The sequence below is a fragment of the Vicugna pacos genome, chromosome 24, assembly GCF_048564905.1.
Source record: "Vicugna pacos chromosome 24, VicPac4, whole genome shotgun sequence".
NCBI lineage: Eukaryota > Metazoa > Chordata > Mammalia > Artiodactyla > Camelidae > Vicugna > Vicugna pacos.
The window spans coordinates 10319960-10347957 of NC_133010.1; the positions used below are offsets into that span (position 1 = coordinate 10319960).

Genomic DNA, 27998 nt, shown 5'->3' on the forward strand with positions numbered 1-27998 from the left:
CCGCGGGTCTGGAGCCGCCTGGAGCCGGTCCCGTCGGGCGAGCCAGGGAAGGCTGCTCGGAAGGGGTGAGGCGGTCGGGCCGGGGGTCAGGAAAGACCGCGATCCAAGTCCAGACCGGGACGCGGAGACTTAAGGATGCTCTGAAGTCTCTGGCCGGTCCAGGTCTTTCTCGGTCTCTGTGTGGCTCTGTCTCCGTGTTTGTCGGTGTCTCTCTCACTGTCTCTGTGTCTGACTCTGCTCTCTTCTGGGAGTCGCCCTTTCCCCTCGGCCCCTCCCGTGCCCCGCCTTTCAGTCTCTCGCTTCTCTGGCCTTCCTCTGGGCCCTCGCGCCGTGGCTCAGCCTCTCCCGTCCCCCCAGGGTGCGCCTTTGTGAAGTACTCCTCCCACGCCGAGGCTCAGGCCGCCATCAACGCTCTGCACGGCAGCCAGACCATGCCGGTGAGTGCGGCCGCCCCTGGGTAGGGGCAAGGACGGGGGCAATGAGGGACCGCGACACGCCGCCACCCAGCGCGTCTGTAGGGCCCCGCCCACCGCATCTGTAGGGCGCGCGCGGGGCGCTGAGACTCTAGACCCCTGGGCGAGGATTGGTGCTCATCACGGTCCTCCACCCACCCCGTTCCCCATAGCACCCAGTGGATGGGACCCCGTGGGCCTAGGCTAGGGAGTAGAGGAGGTTTGGGCTGGTGGGCCTCACGCACAGTCCCGGCTGCAGGGAGCTTCATCCAGTCTGGTGGTCAAGTTCGCCGACACTGACAAGGAGCGCACAATGCGGCGAATGCAGCAGATGGCTGGCCAGATGGGCATGTTCAACCCCATGGCCATCCCGTTTGGAGCCTACGGCGCCTACGCACAGGCAGTAAGTGGGGGCACAGCGGGGCGAGGGGGAGGAGGCGGCGGTTCTTCACGAATCCTAGGAAGCATGGATGGGAAGGAGGGGAGAGGTTCAGGTGTTCTGTTGGCACCACCCCACCCCTGCCACCACTCATGGAAAGGTGTCCTCAGCCTTCTGATTACTCCTGGCAGGGGTCCTTGGACGTGCCACAAAGCCCTCCTCACCCACACTTCCCCTGTAGTTCCCCTCAGGGCCCTGGCCCACCAACTTCTTTCTTCCACATTGAGGCTGTCTCTGACAGCATCTCCCCTCAGCACTCACATGGGTGGCACTGAGGTAGGCCAGGGTTCTAGTTCTAAAAATGCACTCACTTTTTCAGCAGTGTCCCAGCTTGGCCAGTTTCAACAGTCACCCCAGTTCCCACTCACTGCAGGTAGCTGAGGTTTTATTCATGCTTCTTCTGTAGCTTTTACCCAGCAGACTCCAAGTTAGGGACAGAAATCTCCAACAGCTTAGTTCTACAGAGGCTCCTCCAGCATGTCTCTAGAGCTTTGGATGTCATATCGCCATGAACTTCAGGCCTTTCAGGGCTGACCAGCACCCGTGGAGCCAGTCCCCCTCCTCCTCCCCTACAACTAATACTTTTGAATGCAGTTTCCTCTTGGGCGCTGGTCTCTAATAGCCACTGAGGACTAGGGCAGATATGGGGAGGATGTCAGGGCTCTCTGGGGGTGGGGTAGGGAGATGTGTCTGAGCAACCAGGGGACTCAGGGCCTGGGAGGCTGGTCTCAGAGCTGAACCCCTTGGTGGGGAGGGCTGCCCCCGTGGAAGCGCATGGTATTTTTTCCACTCCCTCTGCCCCAGCTGATGCAGCAGCAAGCGGCACTGATGGCATCGGTCGCGCAGGGTGGCTACCTGAACCCCATGGCTGCCTTTGCCGCCGCCCAGATGCAGCAGATGGCTGCCCTCAACATGAACGGCCTGGCGGCCGCACCCATGACCCCAACCTCAGGTGAGTGAAAAGGTACAAACACAGGGCCTGGCCCAGCTGGAAGGCAGCTGGACCCAGATTGCTACCTTTTGTTTGGCCAGTGGCGGCCACCAATGGACCCTCCTGTGTCAAGAGCACCTGATGTCTGGACCCATCGCAGGCCTTATCCTCTGGAAATTTGTCTCAAAAAATGTCCTAATCCCTGAGGTCCCAAGGGAAGATGGAATGTGGGCCCCAAGCAGTCGCTGGTGTGGTATCAGGGTGGTGAGAATTTCATTCAAGTTGTTTAGCCGTGTCAGATGTCAGGGGGCAATTCATGCTGGTCTCTAACACAGATATCAGGAAAGGAACTGACAGGAAAACATCTCCCTTTGAGGTCCGAGGCAGGGAGCACCCTGCCCTTTCTGCGGCCCTGTTTGGTCCCTGGCCCAAGCAGAGAGGGAACCCCATTTTTTCATTTCCATTTAACCCAACTTATATTCACTATCTTTTTCCAAGACAACTACACAAGCAAGGAAGAACCCCAAGAGTTATTAAAGGACAGAGGGGTTAGAAACAGTCCCACTTACAAAGCATGTTTTTAATTGGATCTTGGCTATTGTCCAGTTCTGTGATTCTCAACTACGGCAACCCCAACCCCAACCCCAAATATCTGGCAATGTCCTGAGACATTTTTCGTTGTCACAACTGAAGGAGGGTGAATGTGCCTGTAATCTGGTAGATGGAGACCAGGATGCTGCTACGATGCACAGGACAGCTCCCCATAAGGAAATATGTGGCCATAAATGTAAATAGTTTCAAAGTTAAGAATGCCTGACTAGCTCCAAGGGCTGGCACAACACCCCAGCTCTCGTTCACCAAGCTTCCGTGGCTCTCTGCAGCCAGGCCATAGCAGCAGCCTACCTGACATCCAGGAGCTATTCGTTTCCCAGCTAAAAGCTATAGAAGATTGTGCATCTCTAGCCTCAACTTCAGTACTACCCCACAACTCTAATCCCCAACCTAGGGACATTCCTGATGGCCTCAGGTCCTCATCCAAAGAGAGACCCTGCTTCCTACATGAAGAGGAAGGCTCTCTCCAGCCTCTGGGGTCTCAGTACAGTCACTGTGCCATCCACACCTTGGTTTCCGTCTACCTGATGTAGGAAAGGCACAGTGTATTGTCATCTGACCCCAGCTTTACCCTCACCACAATGAGCATCACCACTGCCTTAACTGGAGGAGGCCAGGGTGTCTACTTTGTGTATGAATAGGACTGAGTCTGGACTCTGCAAAGGGCTGTCTTCCTCAGCGCAAGGGAACACCAGAATTAAGACCTCCTCCACCTGCATATTGAGATTCCTTCATGAGGAGGCAGATCAACCCCTCAGTGATCCATCTAGTGAAGATAGCAGGGAGCAGAGCCACAGCTTAGAAACAGTGACCAGTCCATCCTGACTTAGCTGGCATGAGCAAGAGCCACTGAAAAAGACTAAAGGAAGACCAACTGTGGTCAAAGTCAAGGGCACTTAAAGGTCTGTATGCTACAGGTCCAAGGTCGAGCAGTCAGTGGTCAGGGAAGTCTTATAGGGTAGGTGGAATATGGACTCTGCCTTGAAGCGTAGATACAGTTGGGAAGAATAGGCTCATTACATCCAGGGAGATAACTCAAGTCATGACCCACAGATAGGACTGAGTTGATGTGTGAGGTCCAAGTCTATCCCCAGGCACTTGGAGCCAGCAGGGTGGAGCTCCAGGGATTGGCCTTCATCACCTGTGTTCTGCTTGCTTCCCCCTTCTTCCACCCCTCTTCACCTCTGGAACCAGGTGGCAGCACCCCTCCGGGCATCACTGCACCAGCCGTGCCTAGCATCCCATCCCCCATTGGGGTGAACGGCTTCACTGGCCTCCCCCCGCAGGCTAATGGACAACCTGCTGCAGAAGCTGTGTTTGCCAATGGCATCCACCCCTACCCAGGTAAGTACATCTGGTAGCCCTTCCTTCCCCATGCAGCACTCTCCTCATCCATTCTGTCCCTGTCCTTGCTGTTATAACTGAATGTGTGGCTCCTGCCCTCTGTCTTTTCCCTGGTGGAACCCCAAATGTGATCAGGGAGAGCCAGCCTCCTGCCCTCCTTCAGGGTGCTCCTAGTGGGAGAGAAGACAAATCCTTGGGGGTTTGTCAGTCTGATGGGTGAGAACCCCATTCCCGGGGCTCCCTCAGAGAAGAAAAGAGAATAGATGAGTCATCCAACCAAGCAGAGAGAGGCTAGTAACTGCAAATTAATTAAGAGTGAATTCGACCCCAAAGAAATGAGGGGATGGAAGCTAAAAGAATAATCAGATTTAAGTAGGAAAAGACTCTGTTGGGAAGCAAGTGGAGGTATATTGATTGGTGATCTGGCTAGTGCATACCTGTTCAGTCCCCTGGTGCACACAAAGCCATGGTCAGCACTTTGGACAGAGGACCAGAACCTCGGATAACTTCCGGGTCCTGCTTTCATGAATTCTGGCACACAAGAAGATCCAGGAGGCCTGTTCCTGATGAACTTTGTTCCTCTAAAACTTAGCAGTTCTCGCATGGTAAAAATGTCCAGTTGACTTGAAACAGCTCCTCTCTCTGGTCTTGAGGATAAACTGGCACTGGAGCAGGGAAGCTGGGCCAGTCAGGAACACAATAGACATCAACAGAATAATAAAGCCATAAGGCAGAGCAGAGTATGGTCAAGAGTGAGTGTCCTCTGATGCTAAAGGATTCAAAGGAAGGGAGAGTTCTGTAGGCTGAAGCCCAGCAGAGCTTCCCGAAGAGCCGCACAGGTCAACCTTTAACAGCTGGGTAGGAATTGGAGACTTCTGGATGAACAAGGAGCACACTGCTGTGGAGGGGCTGTCCTGGAGGCCCAGAAGCAGGAGGGGCTCGCCTGGCAGGGACAGGGGGTGGTAAGGAGGTTGGCTCAACAGGGCAGAGGAGGTCAGCTTTGGGGGCAAACTCATGCTTCCCACTCTGGTTGCCTGTCAGAATCTACTGTGTGGTTGTAAAATCACAGAAACCCAGGGATTCTGATTTCAGTATCTGGAGTGAGGCCCAGACATCCAGAGAGTATAAAAGTGCTGCCAGCACCAGAGTTCAGTGTCACTGTGCTGGAGAGAAATAGAGGAGAATTTCCTGACTTTGAACTTGGAGTTTTTCTTGACCCCTTCCCGGTGCTTTTCCGACGACTCAGCCCTCAGTGCACAGAGAAGAGGCTAGAGAAGCCTAGGGAGTGGAGTGACAGGGCCTGGAGGATCTGGAGTGTTGTTTAAGGGTGAAGACTCCAGGCTGGCAAGGGAGGCAGGGGAGGGGCTTGGCAAGCAGGAGGTGGGAGACACCCCACCCATCTCAGGTTCCTGGGCTCCTCCTCCATCAGGGCTGGGAGATACAGTTCCCAGCACATCTGGGTGGTTTCATTACCTCCCCCCACCCCGCCCACAAGCCCATCTGGATCTCTGGATTTTGACAAACCTGCTCCTTCCCCACCCCCAGCAGCATCTGTGAGCTCTTTCCCTCATGGAATTTGGAAATGTTTCTCTCCCCCATTTATAACAATCTGCCACATCCCATAAACAATCCCCTGCCAGAGCAGGAGGGAGGGATGGAGGGAAGGAAAGGAGAAGAGCAGTACATTAAAAAAATTAATTTACCATCTTTAAATGCAGAGTTTGGAGCTGCTCTAATGAGCGAGATCCTTCAAAGTGTTCGTTCTGTGGCAGTTACTAATGAGGTCATTAAGCAGAGAAGTAGAGAGGGGTCTCAGAAATGCTTTTCTCCACTTCCAAGCCCCACGTAGCATCTCTGCTCTCCCCTCTTGCTCATCGAGATCATGCTGGAAGCACACAGTGTGGCCTTTACTGCCACACAACACCCGAAGGGGTGGCTGTCACAAATGATAAGGGCTGTTCATTCATTCCTTATGTTGCGGGATTTGCTGAGCACTTGTTATGACCTGTGCTGGGGGAGCTGCCATCTACCTTGTGCAGTTTATATTTTGCACAGGGCACCAAACTATGCTCAGAGAAGAGATCTTTCTCTAATTGGCATAAAGGCTGTATGTGGTTGAGCAGCTGGCATGGCCAAGAAGACAAGCAAGAAGTGGCTCTCCCTCCAGAGAGCTCAGGCTGGGGGAAGAGTTAGACCAGGGAGCAGGACACCACCCCGCCAAGTGCCACCACCATATCACCACTGGAAGCTCCAGTGTCCACCACAAGGGAAATAGATGGATAGGTTTTGTCCTGGACAACCCCGGGCGGGATGAAGCCCGCACCCCCACCCATCTTCAGCTGCCCCTCCTCCTGGGCTCAGTTCCCCGGCTGCCATCCTCATTGTCTCTAAGGACCTCTGCCCCAGCACGTGCCCTGGCTCCCCTGGGACCTGGGTGCTATTGCTCTAGTGTTACGTTACTGAGAGGTTCAGGGATGAGCGCTTGGGAGGGATGTTTGGAAATTCTCTCTGGTCTACAGGCCTCAAAGCCTGGCATGGCCAGTTAGCTTGGCTGGCCTGGGTCACCAGGCAGATAAGCCCAGATGGTTTTCTTGCTGCTTCCCTGTGCCCTCCATCTTGCCCCAGATATACTGAGGCCGAATCTGTCCCCATCCACCTCCCTGGGCCCCCAAGGCCAACCCACTCCCACTTCAGTCATCACTGGCCTTGGTCACCAAAGGCAGTGTCCTCCACTGGTCCATGCGCCATCGAGGCTTTTACTCACTGCTTCTGCAGACACAGCACAGACAACAGAAGTGAACCAAGCCTCTTCCCCAGACCGGCCCTCCTGGGTTGCTTACCAAAGTCTCAGCCGCAGGTCCTCTTGCGCTGGGCAGCAGGCATCCCAGTCCGAGGTCAGGTGGAAGAAGGTCTGTGGACTTCTGGTTCTTTGGTGTCCATAGGCACCGTGAGGTGGACTTCACTTGTGTGGTCAGTGCTGCTGTGGGCATCTCAGCTGTGCCCAGGAATGGAAGACCTCCATGCCTTGTGCAAAGTCCCTGAGAATTTGGGAGGAGGTCCCTCTACTTGAACAGGGGTGGGTGGCCCAGGGGACTTGGTGGCAGGGTAAGGCATCTCATGCCCTTTCTTTCACTCAGCTGGGCTCTGCTGGGGAGGAGTGAGGAGGAGACCACCCTCCTGATAGCCCCTAGCCCCCTTGTCTGCTTTCCCACAGCCCTTCTCCAGGGCCAGGGCTCTCATGTGTCTCCCCACCAAGCTCTCATGGTTGAGCCCTCCTCTGGCGTCTCCTTCCCAGCCTTCTTCATGAACCATCCATCTCACCACACCCCCAAGCCAGCTGTAGCCTGCATCCCCCAGCCCAGGGTGGTCAACCTTCCACCCTACTAAGGGCCCTGGGATGGGGAAGAGGGAAGCCCCCCGCGCAGAGTTCCTACCTCGGATGCCCCGCTCCAGGACGGAGATCACAGTGGCCGGGAAGCATGCAGCTACAGCAGAATCGCTGTGGGCACGGTGGGGGAGGGGCTGGTTTGGGAGAGCAATGCTGACCTCTGCCCCCTTGGCTCCCCTGCAGCGCAGAGCCCCACCGCCGCGGACCCCCTGCAGCAGGCCTACGCTGGAGTGCAGCAGTATGCAGGTCGTTAGTATCCGCGCGTCCCCACCGGCGTCCCCTGGCTGCGTGCGCCTCCCCATGCCTGGGCGCTGGTGCCCCCTCTGCACCCAGGCCTGCGCCCAGCACTGTGTGGGAGGGGGGAGCAGGGAGGGACTGCCAGGGAGCCGGAGTAGTCCGAGGAAGGGTTTTACTGACAGAGGCCACCACCCCCGCCATGCCAGGCTGCCTCCCTCTCTCTGGCGCCCCCTGGCGATCAGGCAGAACTCAGCCATCATGGCAGTGGTGTATGGTCAGAACTTTGGATGAGCTGGTGAGCCAGGCTAAGCTTTAACCTTGCTGTGAAATGACTCATGCTTGACGCGAGGTTTCCTTCCCCTGTGGTGCTGCCACGGCTGGTTCGTCCAGGATTCCCAAGCCTTCCAGCAGCACTGGGGTGAGGCCGGAGCTGGGGCGCTGCCCTCGCAGTCCACAGCCACCGGTCCAGGAAGCACAGATGCTGGGTTTGAGGGAAGGGAAGCAGTTTCCATCTCCGTTCCCGCTGGACATACACAGGCATCTGGGCTGGGGCCCAAACAAGGTTGACAGGGAACCAGGGACGACAGGCAGCCAGAGGTAGAAAAAAAAAAAAGAAAAGCAAGAAGAGACAGCCCTGAGCGAGCAGATGGCCTGGGATCACTGAATGGGAAGGTGATGAGCTGCTGTAGGAAGTCCAAGGCCAGCTGTCGGCCAGGCTCCTCTTCCTCCCCTGGGCTGGGCAACACCCGTGCACGCGCTCGCACGCGCGCTCACACACACACACACACACACACACACCACAGTCATCCCCGTTCAGCCAATGTCCTGCTGTCTGGCCAGGTCAGGGTCCTTCCTCACTGTGTTTAGAAGAGCCAGCAACGTCTCCCCTGAGGGTGATGGGGCTGCTTGGCACCATAGGGACCCAGATGAAGCTGACCTCTCACATCTGGGGAAGCTGTCTGTCTCACCTGCTGAGCTCCCTTGAGCCCCTCTGGGAGCCAGGCCAGGCGGAGGAGGGGGCTCCCCATTCCTGTCCCACCTCTGGCCCTTTCCCATTAAATATACAAAGCATCAGATTTGTTCAACCCAGTCCTCAGCCCCTGGGGACCCCCCACTGGCAGGATCCAAAGGCCAAGCCCCCACCTCGGATGGCCCCCCACCTCCCACACAGGCGCCCTCTGAGTAGGGGTGAGGGCGTGGGTGCCAGAGTCCACCGTGGCTCAGAGAAGGGGAATACCTTGGGGGTTCCAGGTGGTGTGGGACCATCGTGTCCAGGGCATTCTGATGCTTTTAATTATCCGTTCTTGTGGATTATCCGCACATGTGGATTGTCCATTGTTTCAGATTAAACTCGCCTCCCCCATGCACACACCAGCACGCGCGCGCACACACACACACACATACCCCTCCTTCTAATCTTCCATGTGCTGCTCGTCCGTCGTGACTGATGAAAACTGGCTCTATCTTAAGAGACTGAGCTGAAATGCATTTTTTGGCTGGTCTGCTTTTACTACTCAACACTGAAATTTCTCTCTTTCTTCCTGCCTCTCACCCTGTCTCTCTCCATGTCACTGTCACCATCTCTCGCTCCCGTCTCTTCTCTCTGGCCCTCCAGCAGCCGCCTACCCTGCTGCCTATGGTCAGATAAGCCAGGCCTTTCCTCAGCCACCTCCAATGATCCCCCAGCAACAGAGAGAAGGTGAGTCTGTAAACCGGGCTCCCAGGCCCCTCCCCGTTCTCTCCCCAGAGAAGCTGCTCACCTGGGCCTTTGGCTGGGGGGTTCTGTTTGCAAGGTGACCACGTCTGTGCGTGGTATTGAGAGTGAGGGGAGGCTGCAGGATTGTGAGAGGCCGCACTCTGCAATCCAAGTGCAGAGGTGCGCTGTCATGGGCGGCTCTGCAGACTGGGGTGGAGGGAGGTCAGGAAGGTGGGCCCCCAGAGGAGATGGGGTCCGAGAATCTATCCTCCCGCAACGGGCAGCATTTGTCCAATGGAAAGGAAGAGGAGAAATGGGATGCTCGTGGCTGGGGTGGTGGGTGGGAGAAGGGAGACCAGTTCATCATGGACAGAAGTTCTTCCCTCTGGTGAGTGGAGGATTCAGCTGGAGCTCCCAGGGAAGGACTCTAATGCTGGTGAGGGGATGGGAGTGCCCCAGGCTAGGCCTAGAGAAAGAGGGGGACCTGGAAAGCCACGTCCAGAGGCCCCAGTGTGAACAGGGTGGGCCAGCAAGGGAGGACGGACCGTCCTAAAGGTGCTGAGAGTCCTCCTACCCCAGAGCCCGGAGCCCCGCAGGAGCCGGGTAAACAAGCCCACACTCGGGGATGCAGGGATGCTCGCGAAGCTCTGTTTGATAGGGTCCTGTGCCCCCCCCCCATGAAAAGGGTCATCCTGCCTGTGAGGCCCCCACACCTGTCCTGGTAGCCCACGTGGCCTGGGGGTTCCAGTGGTCTCTAGGTGGCTGGCTCCAAGCCCCTGCAGCAGACCGTCCCTGAGCTGTGGGATGTAGGCTAGTCCTGGAAAGGACCCCGGGGGTCTGCTGATCCAAACCCCTGGGGTCAGGCCCCAAACAGGCCCCAGAGCCTGGACAGCTGAGAGCCTGGTCTTTGAAGCAAAGCCCCCTGGGTCTGCCTCCCAGCCTGGCCTCTCCTCTCTCAGCCTTGGTGTCCTCACCTGGGAAATAGGACAGTGATGATCAGTCCCCAGAGCGTATGAGGGTCAAACTAGCTCAGGTCTGTCTTCCCAACTGCACCAAGTGCCTACGGACTTCTCACTGCGCGCGGCCCTCCCCTCCCCACTTTTTCTCCCCCTCCGAAGGTGGACTAAGGCTCACCTTAGTTCACAGGCACTGGGCAGCTCCTGAGACCCATGTCATCACGTCCCTGGGCCCATGAGGACCAAATTACAGGAACCCGGAGGGGTGCACATTGGGGCCCCCTGCTTGTTCCTGCAGTCACACCCTGCAGCAGCTCCGGGTCACACCTGGGGCCATTGGTGAAGTGGGGGTGGGGGATGGTCCGTCAGCCCTGCCTCCACCAGAGGGTCGCCTCCCTGGGCTGTGGCCCTGGAGCCTGCTCTGCCCCGCCCTCCTCCCCCCAGTCCATGCCTTCCAGCACAAGAGGTGGGGTCCAGGAGTCCCAGCGTTGCCCATCTCAGGCCCAGGACGGAGAGTTGTCCCCATGGGCCCTCACTGCTTTTGTCACCCCACTGGCTTCAGGCCACCCCCCCACCTCATAGTCAGAGCCCTGCGTCACTCTGGCCCGTGGGCTTAGGGGTCTCTAAACCCTGCCACACACACACACACACACCTCTGCAGGTCAGTGCTGCTCTGATCAACACACGTGATAGCCCCTACCACTGGCCTTAAACCCAGTCTCTCCATCTGCTCCCTGCCCCTCCCCCACGTCACACTTCATACCAGCTCACGTGTCTAGCTCTGAACTCTTTCAAATACCTTCTCTCCATCTCTGAGCAGCTTCAGTTCCCCCTCCCCCTTGCCCTGCTCCCTAGAGCAGACTGACTGGCCAGTCCCCCTACTCCAGCCTCCCCTCCGGCAGGGGGATCGTCCACCCTTGCCCCCATTCTCCCTGACTGCGGTACCACGGGAGAGCAGAGCATGGGGAGGGGTGAGATGTGAACCCAGATACCTGTAGAAGCCTGCTGCTCACAAGGGCAAGCTCAAGGCAGTGGGAGTGGGGTCGTCAGGGAAGGCTTTGGGGTCCTGAAGGATGAGGTCTTCAGTACGCAGAGATGGGGAGGTGGGTATCGGAGGCGGGGAGAACAGCAGGAGCAAAGGGAGGGATGCTGCCCAGTATGAGGTGAGCCTGGAAATGGGGGGAGACGGGCAGAGGGTGGGTTGAAGCCAGACCAAAGCTGTGTCCTGGGTTGCGGGAGGCTGTGTTCCTCCAGCCATGGCAGTGGTTGGCCCCCTTCCACCATGGTCATCTCCCCTCGTGTCATGCCATTGAAATACCAGGACCCAATGGTTGCTGGGCAGGACCTTCCCTCCAGCTCCTTTGTCTTTGAGCTGAGCCTGGAGACAGTTGCCTGTAGCCCCCCGAGGCTGTCTGCCCACAGACGAGCCCAGATTACTGTGTCCAGGGCTGCGGTGTGATCCAGGGCAGTCACTTCCTGTCTCTGGAGCTCCGTTTCACCACTTCTCAGAAGGCTGGGTTGGACCAGATTGATATCCGAAGTCCTGCGGTTGTGCCATCTGGATGCTCTATAATCTGTGAATTAGGGAGTGCGCTGAGGGCTCCGGGTTAGCTGGAGCAGGACAGTGTGTAGACTCGCTGTTGAGGGGGAGGGGCAGGGGAGTAGGTTGGGGCTAGGAGAGCCACCCCTGTGGGGCTCAGCCACACGCCCTGCTGGTGGGACTGAGCTCAGTGGCTCTGCCCTTGAAGACTCCTTGTCTCTTTAAGGAGAACAGAAGTAACATCCACACAAAGCAGCATGCAGAACCTGAACTTGTAGGGAGGGTCCCACGTTCAAGGCAAGTGTCAGCGTGGGCTGGAGGGCTCCGGGAAGCCTGGAAGAAAAGAGTAAGGATGGGAGGAGGTGGGAAGGCATGTGCTGGGGAAGGGGAGTAGGAGGATGGGGGAAAGGCAAATGCCCTACTCCTAGAGAGCGCCCCCTTCTGGCTGGAGAGAAAACCTCCCAGTCGTACAGGAGAAAGAACCTCAGACTGCAGTGCGGGCTGTGGACTCAGGGAGCCCCAGAAGGGAAGGGATGTGGGGAGGAGCCGGGTGGGGGTCCTGGAGGAGGTGCAGCTTAGATTAGGCCTTCAAACTGGTTCCTGTCCGAAGGGGACACGTCTAGTTGGGGACCGCCAAAGGACACGTTCAGTGTATGAGTCAGTGGGAACATGCCATGGTTGGAGGGGATGGGTGAGGGGAGGGCCACCAGAGCATGGGGAATCCAGCAGCGGGACCCCGGAAGTGGGTGAGGGAGCATGCTTGCGCCGGTTCTGAAAGCGCCGTCCGCTGGCAGAGCCAGCAGTCCAGGGAGGGGAGGCCGGAGGGCGGGGATGGGCTGGCGGTTTAGGGCAGGGACCAGGACCAGGACCGAGGACTGGCTTTGGTGGTTAGAGGACTCCTAGAGATCAGCTGTGACCCTCAAGGGGGTGGAGATAGATGGAGGGAGGAAGTTAGGAGAGCTCGGAGGGGACAGGAGAGGGAAAAAAGGACAGGGAGACTCCGGAGCTGGCGCTTTGCTCCAGAACTGGGTTATCTGGCAGCCTCGCGCGTCACAGAGAGCCAGGATCTGGCTGTGAAAGCCACACATCAGCCCACGTCAGTGCCTGACAGCCTTTCCTTTTAAGCTCCTGCTTAGTTTCCACCAGCCTCTGATCAGAACTTCAGTTCTTACCCAGCTCTTAGCAAGTGCAGGTCTTTTCTCCGCATGTCCTCCATGGGTTGGAAACAAACATTGAAATGACCCCACTTTAAAAGGCTAAGTTATATATGGCATAGTCTATTTTAGATGACAAGAAAAAGACGAAGCATCTTGAAGAGAGTTCCCTTTCAAAGCATTAAAACTGAATGTTTTGGTCATTTGAAAAGAAAAATGTAAATCTTTAGCTGTCTGGAAATTTCAGAAATCCAAACACCTCACCAGTGTTCAGGGTTTGTGGGGCACTGAGATTTATGATAGATACAGGGAGAGGAGGGCACAGACTACGGAGGCAGGCGGCCTGGGTCTGGGTTCATATCCTGGCTCCATCACCACTAGCTGTGTGACTTGGCACGTGGCTTAACCTCTCTGGGCCTCAGTGTTCTCATCTGTGAAGTGAGGGTGACAACAGTACTTGCCTCAGGGCTGCTGTAAGGATTAGGTGCCTTAACATACGTGTCAAATGTGTGGAACAGCCTGACATGCAGTTCACGCTACAGAAGTGGCTGGACTGTTACTGTTGTAATGAAATGGGGAGCCTTTCATACGATGAGGCTTGTGGGTGTCCTGGCCCGTGGGTATCCCATCACGGAGCCTTGCTGGGAAGCCCTTTCTGCTCACCTAGCTTGCTGGAGGAGGCGGTATAAATTTTGATTTTTGCTCTCAAGATCAGGGCTGAGTTTAAGGTTCAGGGCGAGGGAGGAGGGGAGGGCCATTGGGGACCAGGTAGGAAGGAGTGGCTGCAGGTCAGGGAGGAGGATGGGGATTCCGGGCCCCAGTGGCCTGCCTGTGGGAGGTAAGGTGAGTCTTCCAGGGGCATGGCTGCCCCAGGGCAGCTCCCTCCGTCCTCCCCTGAATCTGGACTGGGCAGGTCTCCGTCCCCCTGCCTCCTCTCAGCATCTCACCTCCACGACTGATCAGATCTTGGCATGTTCACCCCATTCACTGGTTGACTCTACCCCTGGAGCCCTCAAGTTGCCAGGCACCCTGTTAAATGGATCCATTTTGCAGAAAGGGCCACTGAGGTGCAGAGAGGTTCAGTGACTTGCCCAAGGGCAGAGCACAGACCAGAGCTCATATCTGGGGCTCAGCAACCCCCCTTTTCCATGGCCACCTTTGGATCTTGGATGAGACTCCCCCTCCTAACCTTGCCCCCACCCCTCCCTGCTGCCGCTGCCTAACTCGCTCACCTCTCCTCTGTCTCTCTCTTCCCCCACCCCGCCATCCCTCCTCCCCCGCCCCCCCCCCACCGCAGGGCCCGAGGGCTGTAACCTGTTCATCTACCATCTGCCCCAGGAGTTTGGGGACGCTGAGCTGATGCAGATGTTCCTCCCTTTCGGTAATGTCATCTCCTCGAAAGTGTTTGTGGATCGGGCGACTAACCAAAGTAAATGCTTTGGTGGGTAAAGATAACAAACCAACTAGCTTCACCTAGGACAGGGCGGTGCTCGCACCAATTTATCGGTGTCCAACTGCTTTTAACCTGCTCCTTCACATCGCCCCCTACCCCCAAGTGCTCCCTGTGGCCCAGCCTCCAGCCTCCATCTCTCACCCCTCTTCTCTCTTCTGTTCTTTCGGCTTCTCGGCTTTCCCTGCCCACTCCCACCCATTCCCCCAGCTCCCCTGTCCCAGTCCAAGAGATAGTCTTCCCTCCCAGCCCCAAAGCTCAATTCTAACCAGCTGAGAAGGGGAAGGGATCCACCCAGGGCAGGGGTGGATGGGTAGGGAGCAGAGCCTGGCCATACCCATTCTCCCGGCACCACTCTGGTCTCAAGGTCAGAGTGGCCCCGAGGTAAAAACTGAGCATGACCCTTGGGGTGGGGTGTCTGCCCAGCTGAGGCCCCTATGCCTGCCCCTTGGCTTCCTCTGTCTACCTCCCTTTTCTGCCCCGCCCCCCTTCTCTGTCTACCCTGCTCTTTGCTCCCCTCTTGCCATCCAGCGAACCCTCCTCCCCCGGCCCACCCCTTCAGGCCACCAGAGCCGAATTGTTGAGGAATCAGGAAGAGGAAACTGGTCCCTGCCCTCAGGAAGCCTCAGGTCTGAGCATAGATGAAAATCTCGTCTATTCACAAACAGTGAAATCTGCGAGGCACCAAGTAATGGAGGAATGAGAAAGACAGGGGGATATAAATAGACAAAGGAAGGGGAGGGAATTCCAGGTAGGGGCAAAGAATGGATGAGGGCATGGGGGCTGGGATGCAAAGAGTCCAAGGTCAGTGGATGAGGAAGCAGGAGGCTTTGGGGAGAAAAGAGGGTTCTGCGGAGACGAGCTGTGAGGGCGGGTCTGTGCTGGGGAGGGTTTCCACCATTGAGGTGAGGATGCTTCATGTGGTGTGGTAGGCGGTGTAAGATGGTGGGAGTGACCGGATGAAGGTACTTTGGGGAAATTCTCCTGATGGCAGGTGTTAGGAGAGAGACAGAGGACTCAAGAGGACCTAGAAGTATGCTTGTCAGAGAAACCATGGGATGCACAGGATGCCCGGTGAAATTGAAATTTCCGATAAACAATGGATACATTTTTAGCGTGAGTATGTCCCAAATACTAGTGTAATATGTCCCATGCAGTATTGAGGATATACTTATACTAAAAAAAGCAGTTATTGTTTATCTGAAATTCCAGTGTAACTGGGCATCTTGAGTTTTGATTTGCTTCAGACTTCCTGGAATCCCACCTTATCCTCACACCTCTCCCCTCCACTCGTCCTCAGCCCCTCTCCCATCTCCTCTTCTGTCTCTATGAGAGCTTCTTTCTGGGGCCAGGCCCACTTGTGAGTCTCCCAGGATTGAGGAGGCCAGTCCCCAGAGAGTCCCCCCAGAGACAAGTCTGCCAGAAGCTCTGTATCTCCAGGTTGCCTCCCAGGTACCGGGGCTGGGAGAACAGAGTAGGATTCTGCTTCGGCCAGAGAACCCAGCTCACCCCTTGGGGAGCAGGTACAAGAGTGTAGAAGCACCAGGAAGCTCATGTTAAGGAGACTCCAGTTTGGAAACCAGCTTTCCAGGACTGTGAAGGGCTTCAGGGTGTAAAGCATGTTCCCCAAGGCAGTCAAGATCTTTGCACACTATCCCTTCCCCTCTGGTCGCTGCCACAGTGGTACTTCAGTGGCACAGAGTTGCCCTAGTGGCTCATTTCTCTGGGGGATGGGGAAACAAGGCAAAAGGCAAAGATTGGGTTGCACCCCTCTACTGTTTGACCACTGTTTCTTCCGACGAATTACAGTTAGGTATGTAGAGCAACAAAACTGGAGATCAGCTGCGTTTGCTTTTTAAGTAAGCCTCGGATGTTGCATAAGCCAGAGGAGAACTGCGAAGAGCCCAGAACATGCTGGGACCCTGCGGCTGGAGCAGGCTCAGTCTGCAGCCATGTCCCCCTGCATTCCTGCTGCCATTCTCGGGAGTCAGCCTCAGACTACCCTTGCCATTAGCTCATTCAAGTTCTCCAGCAAAGATTTTTGCCCTGCTTTTTCTGGAAGTCCTTCTCTGTATGTCTCTACGCTGGTTCTTTCTTCCTGAGCAAATGTCTAGCACTGGGCATCCACCTGCCCTGAGAAGGAACAGGCTCCCACCAAGCTGGCCAGCCCAGCGGCTCCTCCTTAACCCTCTGGGTTTCCCTCACTCACTCAGGCAGCGAGTCTGTGCAGCTGTCCCCAGCTCTCACTCATGGGCAAGCCATTTACTCTTAGGGCCTCAGTGTTCCCATTTGTGGAATGGGGATTTCAGCGCTCATCTTTCAGTGATGCTGTGAGGGTTACGTGAGATGGTCTGTGTGAGGGATCTGGCCAGAGTAGACCCTCAGGAGGTGCCTTTATTTCCCAAAGGAGGGGCCATTTTGCTGCAAATGTGGTCCTTGTTACAGTGAACCCATCACGCTCTCACCCCACGTGCTCTTTATAAGCATGAACAGAATCTTCTGGAGGCCTTGTGTGCAGCACAAATGGGAGAAGGGCTGGAGGGCCACCAGGAAGGCATTCTACCTGCACAGCCCCACAGTCTGGGAGGCAGGAACCTTCTCAGGAGCGGGAGGAATGGGACAGGGGGCTCTGGGAGAAGGGACACAGTCCTGGGAACCGTAAACATGGGAGATGGTGCCCCAAGGGGGGCCAGTGGGGGAGTGGCTCACTGCCTTGACTGCTAGCGAGTTTAACAAAACTAGTTCAGGGAGAGAAGTTCATGGAGACTGCAGTCCTTCCCAACCCCCAAGTTTCCAGAAACTCATCTTGAAGGCTTGGCTGCTTCTCTCATCCAGGACCTTCTCTCCCTCCCTTTACATCTCCACCCTAGACAGCACCTCCAGCCCCTTTTATCTTTATCTCATCTTTTCCCCACTTTGCTCACATTTGGGGTTTTTTTGGAGGGGGGACTGTCACCCACAGTTAGGCTATCCCGTCCTGAGAGAGAGGGAGAGGCTTTTAGTTCACCCACGCTTTTTAATCTGGGGGAGAGCAGTGTAACAGATGCACCATTCACACATTTGAAAACTGCTCTGCTAACAGCTTGACTGTACTCATCAGACATAGAAATCTGATGGGGAAGGGATGGGCCAGGAGGAGTGAGGTGGGTGGTGGAAAGATGACTCACATTGATCTCCGACTATGGAAGATCAGGAAACTTTCCTATCCTGGCATATAGATGAATACAGATGTTTGTGGTGTTGCCCTGGGCTCTGACCAGTCCCATCTGAGCTGACATGCGTGCACTCTTGAGTACACACACATCTTTTCCCATCTTTGATGACTTGTGGCTGCAAGAGCAAATGTGAGCAAAGGCAGGAAGGAGAAAGAGAAAAGAGGCAGGTAGAGGCAGTTTCTGGGGCGGAGTTAAAATAAGAGAAACAGCCACCACATAGGGAGAGTGAGGGAGAGGCTGCAGGCAGGCCCATGGTATCATAAGCAATTAACCAAAAAAACCAGTGTTCTGCTTCAGCGGGGTCTGTACATTGACTCCCTACATGCCTAGCGGCCACTGGGAACAAGCACCCCAAATGACACATGTTTGCAGGATGGCTTGGTAACTTCGCCAAGCTTAGTTTCATATATTTTGCAGGATCTAAGTCCATTTTACAGGAGAAAAGGCCTCTAAAGTCAAGTAAATTCCAGGAAATACTAGGTTAAACAAAGCCATGAATGTTTATTTATTGGAGGAGTTAGGGTGGGAGGAGGATGTTTTTATTTGTTAATGTACCTTGGACTGTCCCAGAGTGAGCTGGCTGTCAATCTGCTTGACCACAGAAAGCCCTTTCTGAAGGAGCACCTATTAGGGCCATTTTGGGAAATGCTGATGTAGCGTAGTCTCTATAAGGAGATGCAGTCAAAGTTCCAAAAGGTGACTTCTAAATCAACTTGGGGAACCTAATCCATTCCCGCCTGGGAACTGCTTGTTTCAGAAGGTGACTGGGAGCCACGGATGGTTCTATATCCCGTCCTGGGACGTTGGGACAAGTGAACGTGTGAAAAGCACGTCTTCAGTCTGTAATGCTCGGAGAAGGCTCTCAGCTGACTTTTAGGAATAGTGTCAATTCGTACTATTATTTGTTACACCATTATTAGTTTATGAGGGGTCACAAGGGACTCATCGATCGGCGCGTGCTTAGCCCAGGGCAAGAGCCCCTGCTCCCAGGGTGGTGCTTTACTAAATAAAAGGGTGGTAAGGACGGCCCCCGGGAGCGCGGTGGCGGGTTAACGCGAGTCGGTCGGGACTGGCCTCGGTGGCCACCGGAGCCTGGCCGGGGGCAGCCGGGCCGGGAGGGGAGCGGGCGGAGGGGCGGCGGGGCCCCGGCCTCTGCCCTGCCCCGCGGCCGGAAACGGCGGTGGAGAAGTCCGCTCCGTGGCGCCTCCCCTCCCTCCCCTCGCACTCCTCTCTCTCCCCAGGCCGGCACCCCGTGCCCTCCCGCTGCCAGGCCCCCTCCTGTCAGGGAGGACAGTGTCCAATAAACTCCGCCCGCAGGTGTGTCCGCCCTCTCCCACCGCAGGCGGGGGCTGAGGTGCCGGGGCCGGCCGGGGTGGGGGGCGGGCGCCTCTCCGAGCCCCGCCGAGCTGCGGGCGCCCCGCCTCGGGGGAGAGGGCGCTGGGGAGAGCGGCGCCGCCCAGAGCCGAGGTGGAGCGGGGGGCGGCCCGGCCCGGGTCCGCGCGGGTCCGCGAGCCGGGAGCCTCTGCAGCGCCTGCTGCGGGAGGGGCCGCGAGGTCGGGGCGGGGGCGGGGCCCGAGGGGGTGGAGCTTCGAGCCCCGCCCCCGCCCGGAGGCGCGGCGGGAGCGGGGAGGGGCGGCTGCCTGCCCCGCCCCGCCCTCGGTCCCCGACCTTCTCCCCCTCCGCCCCTTCCCGGCCCGGGCGGCCCCGTGGAAACCCAGGCCCTCGTCCCTCGTGTCTCGCCAGGCTTCGTGAGCTTCGACAACCCGGCCAGCGCGCAGACCGCCATCCAGGCCATGAACGGCTTCCAGATCGGCATGAAGAGGCTCAAGGTGCAGCTGAAGCGGCCCAAAGACGCCAATCGCCCGTACTGAGCGCCGGCGGGAGCGTCCCCCGGGGGAGACCAGGACTCGCACAGGTAACCGGGGGCGGTCGGGGCGCGGGGACGGGGGGTTGGGGTGGTTGACCCTGTCCGGACCCGCCGCCTCCTCTGGCCTCTGTGGACTGGACCCTTGCTGTTCCTTGGACCCGCTGCGCCCGTCTCCACCTGCTCCTCGCCCGGTGCCTAGGGCGCAGGCAATGAGCTGTGGTCATCCCGGCAGAAATGGGGATGGCCATCCCCCTGCGGCAGAGCCAAGGGGGACAGGAGTGAGGGAACTGCTCTGAGAAGGTCTGCACTGGCAGTCTTGTTTGCCAGAAAACCCCGGGGTGAGCAGATGGACAGCTCAGGGCTTGGAGAGTTTGGGGGCGGAGTAGGCTCAGTGGGGAGCTGTAGGCCCTACTGGGGCCTTCTCCGAGACTCTCGAGACTCTCGGGCTCTCCCCTCCCCAGTTCTCCTGCCTGAGGGCTGATGGCTTTTAGACACTTGACCCCTTCACCCCTCCAATTCCCCGCAGCGCAGTCTGGAGAGGACGGACAGGACTTTTCAAAGGGAACTTTACCGAGAAACGAAACAGGATGGGACAGAAACTGAGGAGGCTGATGATACAGGACTGGGGCCACTTACCCTGCCTGCTTTACAGAGGCCATGATGAATGGGCAGTTGTCGCCTTTTCCTGCTCAGTCTGGGTCCTTACAGCTGGAGGCACAGCCAGCCACTCCTCTTCCAGGCCACGTGTTCCCCTGGGTGAAGCAGCTTCCTGGGGAAGAGGGGAGGGAAAAGCCAGGGCAGGCCCCCAGAAGTCCCCCTTTGGCCTGGTTGCCCCCATTGCCGTGGGCTCCTGCAGTCCCAGTTCATCACAGGCCGGGGCCAGGCTGCCCAGCCCTCTGGTGCTTCAGTGGTACTGGGCGCCAGGTACTGTTACATACTCATTAGTGAGTAAGACTGGTAAGGATCCTTGTCCTCAGCAAGGGAGACAGACAATAAATAAGGACATATGATCAAAAAGTAAATTATACAGTGTGTCAGGTTTGTTAGTTACAGTTAAATCAGGCAGTCAGGGTAGGCCTTGTTGAAAAAGTAACACGTGAGCAAAGATCTGAGGAAGGTGAGGCGGGGAGCCCCACCAGGGTCTGGAGGAGTGCGTCCTTGTGCTGAAGGAACAGCCAGTGTGCAGGCTCCAAGGCGAGGGCAAAGTGGTGTCTTCAAGGACCATCAGGAGGCCAGGGTGACCAGAGGAGAGGGAGCACGAGGCGTAGTGGAAAAGGAGCTCCCAGAGATAAGGAGGGCCACCTGCAGGCCATTCATGGGCTGGGCAGGGAGCCATTGGGGAGCTCTGCTTACAACAGTGACAGATTAACTTGCATTTCGATAGGATCGGTCATGCAGTAGGGCCCAGAGCAGAGGTCTAGAGCCTGGACCTCTCAGCCCAGGGCCACAGCAGTCAATGTGGTGTGAGGGAGTTGAGCTCTAGATGTCTTCTGAAGGCAGAGCTAGGGTTGCTGTTTGTAAGGAATTAGAGATAGGTGTGAGAGGAAGCGGCGTCAAGGATGACGCTTGGCTTTGGGCCTGAGTGACTGGCAGAGAAGAGCTGTCGTGACCTGAGAGGGAGGGGGTTTGAGAGAAAAGTCAGGTGCGTGACAAACTTTTCAGTGGAGGTTCAGAGTGTGGAGTTTTGCGGGGGAGGTCTCCAGTTCCCCAGTCCCCCCTCACTTCCCACCATTGTCAGCTGCACACCCTCCATCCACCCAGGAGCAGCACCACTCACCTTCTCTGGAACAGGGTTCTCGAGCCTGTACCCACTGCAAGGCTGGGGAGTGAGACGTGGCTGCTGCCAGTGAGGGAGGGTGGAAAGAGGACGCAATAGCAGCTAAAACCCTGCATGATTTTACAGGCCGATAGACGGTGTTTACAAATAATGAGTCCTAGGTGCCCAGAAGGCAGCGCTAACCTGAACTGGGGCCAAGGGACTAGCCGTAGCTCAGTGTGGAGAGTGGGAGGGGGATCTTAGGGCCAGTGGTGAAGACAGAAGACACAGCAGGCGGCCAGCTCAGAACTGGAGGTGGGGGGGCTGGGGCAGCCCCGCCACGGGAAGGAGGAGCGTGCTTGGGCTTTGGTTCCATAAAGTGAGGCCCCGGTGGGGCTGGGTCTGCCGATTCCGATGTCTCTGGAGAGTGTGGTTCCTGGCTTCCGTGCTGCCCCGCGCCTCTGGCTGCCTGGGCTCCTGTCTTGTGCTAACATGGGAGTTTCTCCAAGAAATCTTTCCCCAGAAACTAAAAAGAAGGAAACAAAGGCAGAGAGAGTGGCACAAACATGGCCAGGCCCGGGTAGACACCCCAGTTCCTTGGCCCTCCTCTGAGCTGGCTGATCGCTCTGGGCCTGCACTGAGGGCCAGTGTGCCAGCGCCCAGCCCTGCGGTTCTGTGGGGGGAAGAACACACTGGCTGTCTGACCCTGCGGGTCCCCGCCTCTTCTGGTTCCTGGGCTTTGGCTCTGAGTGTGCTTTTGCAATGTCTGCTTCGAGTTTGCAGGCATGGGCACTTCGGGTCTGGCCTGCATGGGGCGGGCTGTGGCTTTGGGCCTGGGCCTTCTCTGGGTAGAAGCCGGCTGTGTTTAGGACCTGGCACCTGAATTGGCTCGGCTGGACCATAATTTCCTCACCTGGGTCGTGAGGTGGGGCTTCCCAGACCTGATTCAGGGTTCCCCATGCTGCTCGGTGACCCTGCTGCTATCTCTAGGGCTGTGGCCTGGGAGGCTATTCCGGAGGGTGGCCAGGCAGGGGTCACCCTGCAGGCAGAGGTGCGGCTGCCCCCTAGTAAAGAGAGTGGGCAGGTGTGCAGGGGCACAACCCTGGGAAGGCTCCTTAGCGGCCAAGTGAGTGTGCGAGTGTGTGTGTTGGGGGCCAGGTGTGTGTGAGAAATGAGAGTGTGTATGAGAAAGTTGTCTAGAATTGGCTCTGAGGAGAGGCTGTTTGATGTTCAGGCTTCAATCCCCAGTGTTGGACAGCGCCAGGCACTGAAAGGCAGCTGGAGGGAAGCTGGGAGTGGGCAAAGAAACACAGTGGATGGGCGCCCCGAAAGTGCTCAGGACTGGGGGAATGTGCCCCGGGGGTTCCTTAGTTGCAGTTGGCATGGCGGACACCTGATGACACTGCCCTCCAGCCTCTTCTCCCGCCCCAGCGGCCCCACCAATTGGATATCCTGGGTGGTGGGTCTAAGAGCTTTCTTTCGGGAGGGGCTGGGGATGCAGGCAAGGGTGGCAGGTCAGGGCTGGGCTGGCACATGATGGGCCCTGGTGTGAAGTGGGGAGGTCTGCTGTTGGGGGAGCAGAAACTCAGCCTGGACGGGCAGGCAGGGCTGGGGCTCTTCTGGGAAGGCAGAGCTGGAGGCCAGGATTAGGCTTAAAATAGAGTCACCTCTGAGCTATTTCACAGCTTATCCACATTGACATGTCACGATCACAGGCTTCCCATCCACACTCCCTGAAGGGAAGCACAAAGCTGAGAGAAGCTGCTGCCTGCAGAAGCCTGATGTGTTGGAAAGCCTGCAAACAAGCCTGGTGCACAGGCTTTGGCCCGGGCCCGGGTGCTGTAGGGGAGGGGGGCCAGGAAGCGAGCTCAGGGGCACTCGTGAGGAAGGGGTAGGGCTGGGGACATCCAATGCCCTGGGAGGGGCAAAGGACCCCCAGTGGTGAGATGCACGCCAGGCAACTCAAATCGGAATAATCTGATGATGCTTGACAGAGAAGAGAACCGAGCCTCCACCAGTAGAGAAGGCAGGTCAGGGCCTGTGAAATGAGTCAGTCCAGAGAGCTGTACGCGGAGGGGTGTAGGTGTAAAGGAACGGAGAAGGGGGCGGAGGGGTGGGAGAGAGCAGAGCACACTTGACCGCAGCAGGCCCGTTGCCCGGCCCTCCCCGGTGTCCTGTGCCACCTAGCCCGCAGGGCGCCTTGGTCTTCCAGGGGCCTTTTCCTGGGTCCGAGGGGTGGAACCTTCCAAAGGCTTCACGTGGCAGAAGCAGCCTCGCTTTGGCCCCGCGGGCCACCTTAGGAGCAAAGCAGAGGGAGTGAGGCGATCATGAAATGAAAACAGCCCCGCCAAGGCGTGTTTGTAGAATTCTGGGAACGTTGATGTGATCCACTCTCAATCTCAAAACTGAAAGCGTTCGTTTTCTGAAGGTTCTGAGGAAAGAGGGTTGAGGCAGCGTGGACGGGGAGAGGATCACGACATCTCACAGCGGGGGCTCTTTTCCTGGAGACACCCTTCTCTGGGGATGGCGGTCACGGTGGGGTGGGGGAGGGCGGGGCGGGGCGGGCGGAGCTGCTGTGTGGCCGTACTGGGTAGCGGAGCGTTTCGTGGATGGACCCCTCGGATGCAGCAGTCACCTTAGCCCGGCCCTGACCCACCCACCCCGCAAAGCAGGGCCACCCTGTCAGGCTCCCCCTGCTGGTCCACAGGCGGGCGCCGCGGAAGGCTGGGGCGGCGAGGAGAGCTCGGCAGCCGGGGGGGCGGAGAGAGAAAGAGTCAAGGGTGATCCAAAGCAGAGAGCGTGCTCCCTGATCTCTTGCCGCCCAAGGTGGTTTGAGGGGCTTTTATTTTTTTCCGGCCCCCTCACCAAACTGCCTACGCCCTCCCTCCTCTTCCCAGCGCGTGACGGATGCCCTTAGTGGCCCTGTGTGAGGTTCTGCTACTGTTCACAGTGTATCATGTGTCTGCACAAACAACCGTGTGTGCGCGTGCGTGCGCGTGCGTGTGTGTGTTGCCGTGCCCACGTCGTTTGTCTGCCGGCTTCCTTCATCCTTTGAGTTTTTTTTTCAGTTCTCTTTTGATTTGATTGCTGTTCTCTCATCAGAGCTTTTAGATTGATGCTGTGGTCTGGTGTTGTAAAAATATTTTTCCTTTTAATTTTGTTTTAACTTCTTCCTTGCCCTTCTTAACCCTCAACCCGACTCTCCCTGTCCCCCCCAAGCCCCCCACCCCACCCCACCCACCCACCCTTCCTCCCTCTTCCTCCCCCCTTGCCCACACTCTCTTGTCCTCTCTTTCTCTCTCTCTCTCTCTCTACATATATAAATATATATATAAATCTTTTCTTCTTTTGTCATTCAATCAAATTCCAACAACCCAACCAGGGCCAGTCAAATCCACCACAGTCTCGCGCTGAGCTAGGAATAAAGTTCACGTAATCACATGAGAGTGGAGAAAACAGTCCCCCATCCGTAAGTTCAAATCAACTCAAAGTTCACAGTGTGACATGATGGCGTCATGTAACAAGGCTAAGAATCGGTTGCATGACAATTGCCGTCAAGTTTCGTGGAGGTGCTGTGATTGGAGCGTTTTTCTTGGATGTTGTATCAGTTGATGATTGGCCAGTCATGATCACACGTGCATTTTCTTGACCTTTGTGCTGCCACAATCTTTTTTGCTGTGCTCATTTTCGTTTCGTTCTTGGTGCTTGCAGTGGTTTTACTTTCTGTTGTTTGGTTTTTCTTGTTCAGCGTTTTTTATGCTTCTCTAGATGTCACATAGAGAAAAAAACAAAACAAAACAAAAGAACAAAAAAAAAAAAGAGTAAAAAAATAAAGATGAATTCCCGATTATCGGACATGGGATCATTTAACTTGTGCAAACCATTATTTTTTTTCTTAAAAATAAGGAAAACATCTTTTAAAAAAAATCTATGCGTGGTTGATTTACTTGCACTTGAAACTATTGTGATTTTATTTTTTTCTAGAAATTTGGGGGCCTTTTTCAATTGACACTTTCCGAGGTCTGGTCTTTTTTCAGTTAGGCTATTTTAAATCTCACTTCAAAAGGAAAAACAAAAACAAAAACAAATCTCTACAGTCATAGAATGATAAAAAAAAAAATTCTAAACCAAAAAAACTAGAGTTCAAAGCCCGAGGCCTCTGAGAGAGAGAGAGCCCGGTAACAATTATAAGGTTTGTATTGTAACCACTTCTGCTAAATTAAATGTGGGGAGGGGAGGGGGGGCCTGGGGGCTGGGGAGGGCCTTTTGGTTGGTTTGGACAAAACAGTACTGACAAAAGCGAAATGCACCTTTTTGTTTACAACTGAAAAAGGGTCCTTGACAAGTGTTTTTTAATTTTATTATTATTTTATTTGGTGTTGTAATTGTTTAGATTGCTGTGTACGGTTTGCTGTTTGTTGAATCAACAGTGTGAAAAACCTGCCAGCATGGATTGATATACGCATGACGTTGTCCCCTCAACTGGGGGCTTTGCAGTTCTAACTTTCTTGATGTAACCAGTCACCCCCATGTATAAGTGGAAGCTGCCTGCTAGAATGGAGACGAGTCTCATTTGTTAATTCACAATGATTAAGCATTCTCCTTCGGATTCTAGTCAGATCATGATTTTTTTTCTTTGAAATGCAAAGCAAAACACCAAAAAGCCACCATTCAAAACAAAATCAAGAACTGTCTGAGTTAATTTAACTTCGATGGTCAAATCCGTTCTAACTTCTTTTAGGTTCTCCTATCCACTTCCTCCAAGTTCTGAATTTCCTCTAAATTCCCTGGCATGTATGAGAAAAATAGTATGTGTGTGTGTGTATGTGTGTATCTGCGCATATACATACACACATACCCATGTATATCCACATATGTGCAGGTGAATATATTCTACACATATATCCAGATATACGTATATATACATGGCCTCGCAAATAGTTACTGACCTCGGGAAAGAGGCGGTTGGCTTGGAAACTGGGCAAGGGTTCTGCCAAATTCATGTCAGGGATCGTGGGGAGGAGTGGGCTGGGCTGCTAGATTTTTGCTATCTTGTTTGCTAGGCTTCTGTATACATACTGTATCTGGGCTAGACCCCTCAGAGATCAGTTCAATTATGAATTCACGTCCAAAAGTCCCAAATTCTTCCCTTAGATCTAGCCATCCCCCATTCTAGAATGCTAAAGGAACCCAAATCGAAAACCCTCTCCCAACAGACAACCAAACCTCAGCTACAACCATCACCACTAGACCTCCTGGTGATTTCTCACTCTGAATAGAAGAGTCGATTTCTTCTTTATGTATCATGATCATGACTAATTCTCATACCGGTCTCTTCCCTCCCTCCCGCCATCTCCCAGAGCTCCCGCCCTAACCCCCAAGGCAGGTTCCTCTTGGTGTTTGGATGCGTTTTGTGTTTCCTCTCTTGGCTTAATCAGCCCTGATTTTCTTCATTTTAGGGCAGGATGCTGAACGGGCTACATTAAAAAACAAACCTCTCTCTATATATATTTATAAATGAGAACTGTTGGATGACACCTTTGACATATCAGCCAATATCAATCAAGCTGAAGACTCCAGACACTCTCTGTGACTGTTAACATTTCTTCAAGGGAAGTATAGCGTCTATGGAGTTCAGAGGGCACGTGTTTGGGGGAAAAAATACATATGGCATAAAGAAGAAGAAGAAGAAGAAAAATGAGGAAAAAAAACCACAAAAAAGGCAACTTTAAAAACAAAATAACTTGAGACAAGATGGGGAGGCTACCGGGCTGGGAACTGGGAAGAGCCGCTGCTCCCCGATCCCCGGGGCTTTTCCAGCCCGTGGGCGCCTGAGGCAGGCTGGGGCAAGCGGTGTGGCGGGGCCTGGTCCCCAGGGGGCGGCTGGGAGGCCGTCACTGAGCATCTCAATCTGTCATTCCTTTAGCTATTTAGGGACCAAAGGACCAAACTTTTTATTGCAGACGTGTAGCTCTAGGTCAAATAGAGGGGGGATGGAGGAGAACCTCCTTCCTGCCTCCTGGCTGTTCTTGAAACAGCTTAGAGCGATTCTATGAAAAATGTAATAAAAAAACAAAAACAAAAAAAAAAACAAAAAAAAAAACAAAAAAAGGAAAAATAATGCTTCAATGCTTTTAAAACAGCAAGATAATAGTTCTTTGATACTTTGAGAGGCGCTTTGATTACCCTCATTCAAGTCTATGACACTTTCCTATGGTTTTCTGTATTATATGTCTGGATGGAGCTGTTAAGATGAACAAATTGGTGGATATTTGGGGAAAGCAACACACAATATTAAAACTCATTAACTGTGAAGTGTAAGAAAACAAGGAGGGGAAAAAAGGGACCGACAAGGCAAGATAATTGTTGTGCAAAGTCTGTAAATGCTTCTAACTCTTCCCCCCTCTTAAAATCATAATAGTTGTACAGAATTTTAAAAAGGAGAAGTTTAAAATACCTATATAATAGAAGAAAAATTAGAAGAAAGCAAAAAATAAAAAAATAAAATAAAAAAGGAAAAAAAAAACCTATAGAAGTTAGCGTTACTGCTAAAATCCCAGATGTTGTAGGACTGTACTTTTGTAGAGTTTAGACTGAGCATCAATCCCTTCTCCCCGCGAGTGCTGCTGGACGCCGTTGACCCCGAGGGCCCGGCCGGACGCGCCCAGACCCGTGGGCTGCTGGCTGCCCGCCGCCGCCGCCGCCGGTGGAGGCCGCGCCGCTGGCGGGAGGGCCCCGCCCTCGCCTCGCTTCGCTCCGGGAGCTGCGCGCGCTCGCCCGCTCTCCGCAAGCCCTGACACCTTCTGCTTCACTCGCCTTCCATGCTTGCTCCAGAGACTTTCCGGGCAAGGGAGACCTGGGAACTTTCATCTTAAAACAACTAAACAACACACACACACACAAAAACCTTAAACGAGAGAGAGAAAAAAAAAAAAACAATCTTTGAAGAATTTCTGAAACT

General features: G+C 55.2%; 1 protein-coding gene and 1 long non-coding RNA gene across 2 annotated transcripts; one reads left to right on the plus strand and one right to left on the minus strand.

Moving 5' to 3' along the window:
• Positions 1-14: 14 nt before the first annotated feature.
• Positions 15-27996, plus strand: CELF4 (CUGBP Elav-like family member 4). The gene is made up of 10 exons (XM_072948998.1): positions 15-162; positions 358-437; positions 712-855; positions 1696-1843; positions 3629-3778; positions 7350-7415; positions 9019-9102; positions 14047-14130; positions 19158-19329; positions 26497-27996. Exons 2-9 carry the CDS (start codon positions 432-434, stop codon positions 19283-19285), a joined length of 810 nt encoding a protein of 269 aa, XP_072805099.1. The 5' UTR covers positions 15-162; positions 358-431; the 3' UTR covers positions 19286-19329; positions 26497-27996.
• LOC140688988 (uncharacterized) lies at positions 7429-23560 on the minus strand. The gene is made up of 3 exons (XR_012063828.1): positions 19918-23560; positions 11048-11928; positions 7429-7949 (listed from the first exon to the last, which is right to left on the minus strand). It is a non-coding gene; the product is annotated as an uncharacterized lncRNA (long non-coding RNA).
• Positions 27997-27998: the final 2 nt, after the last annotated feature.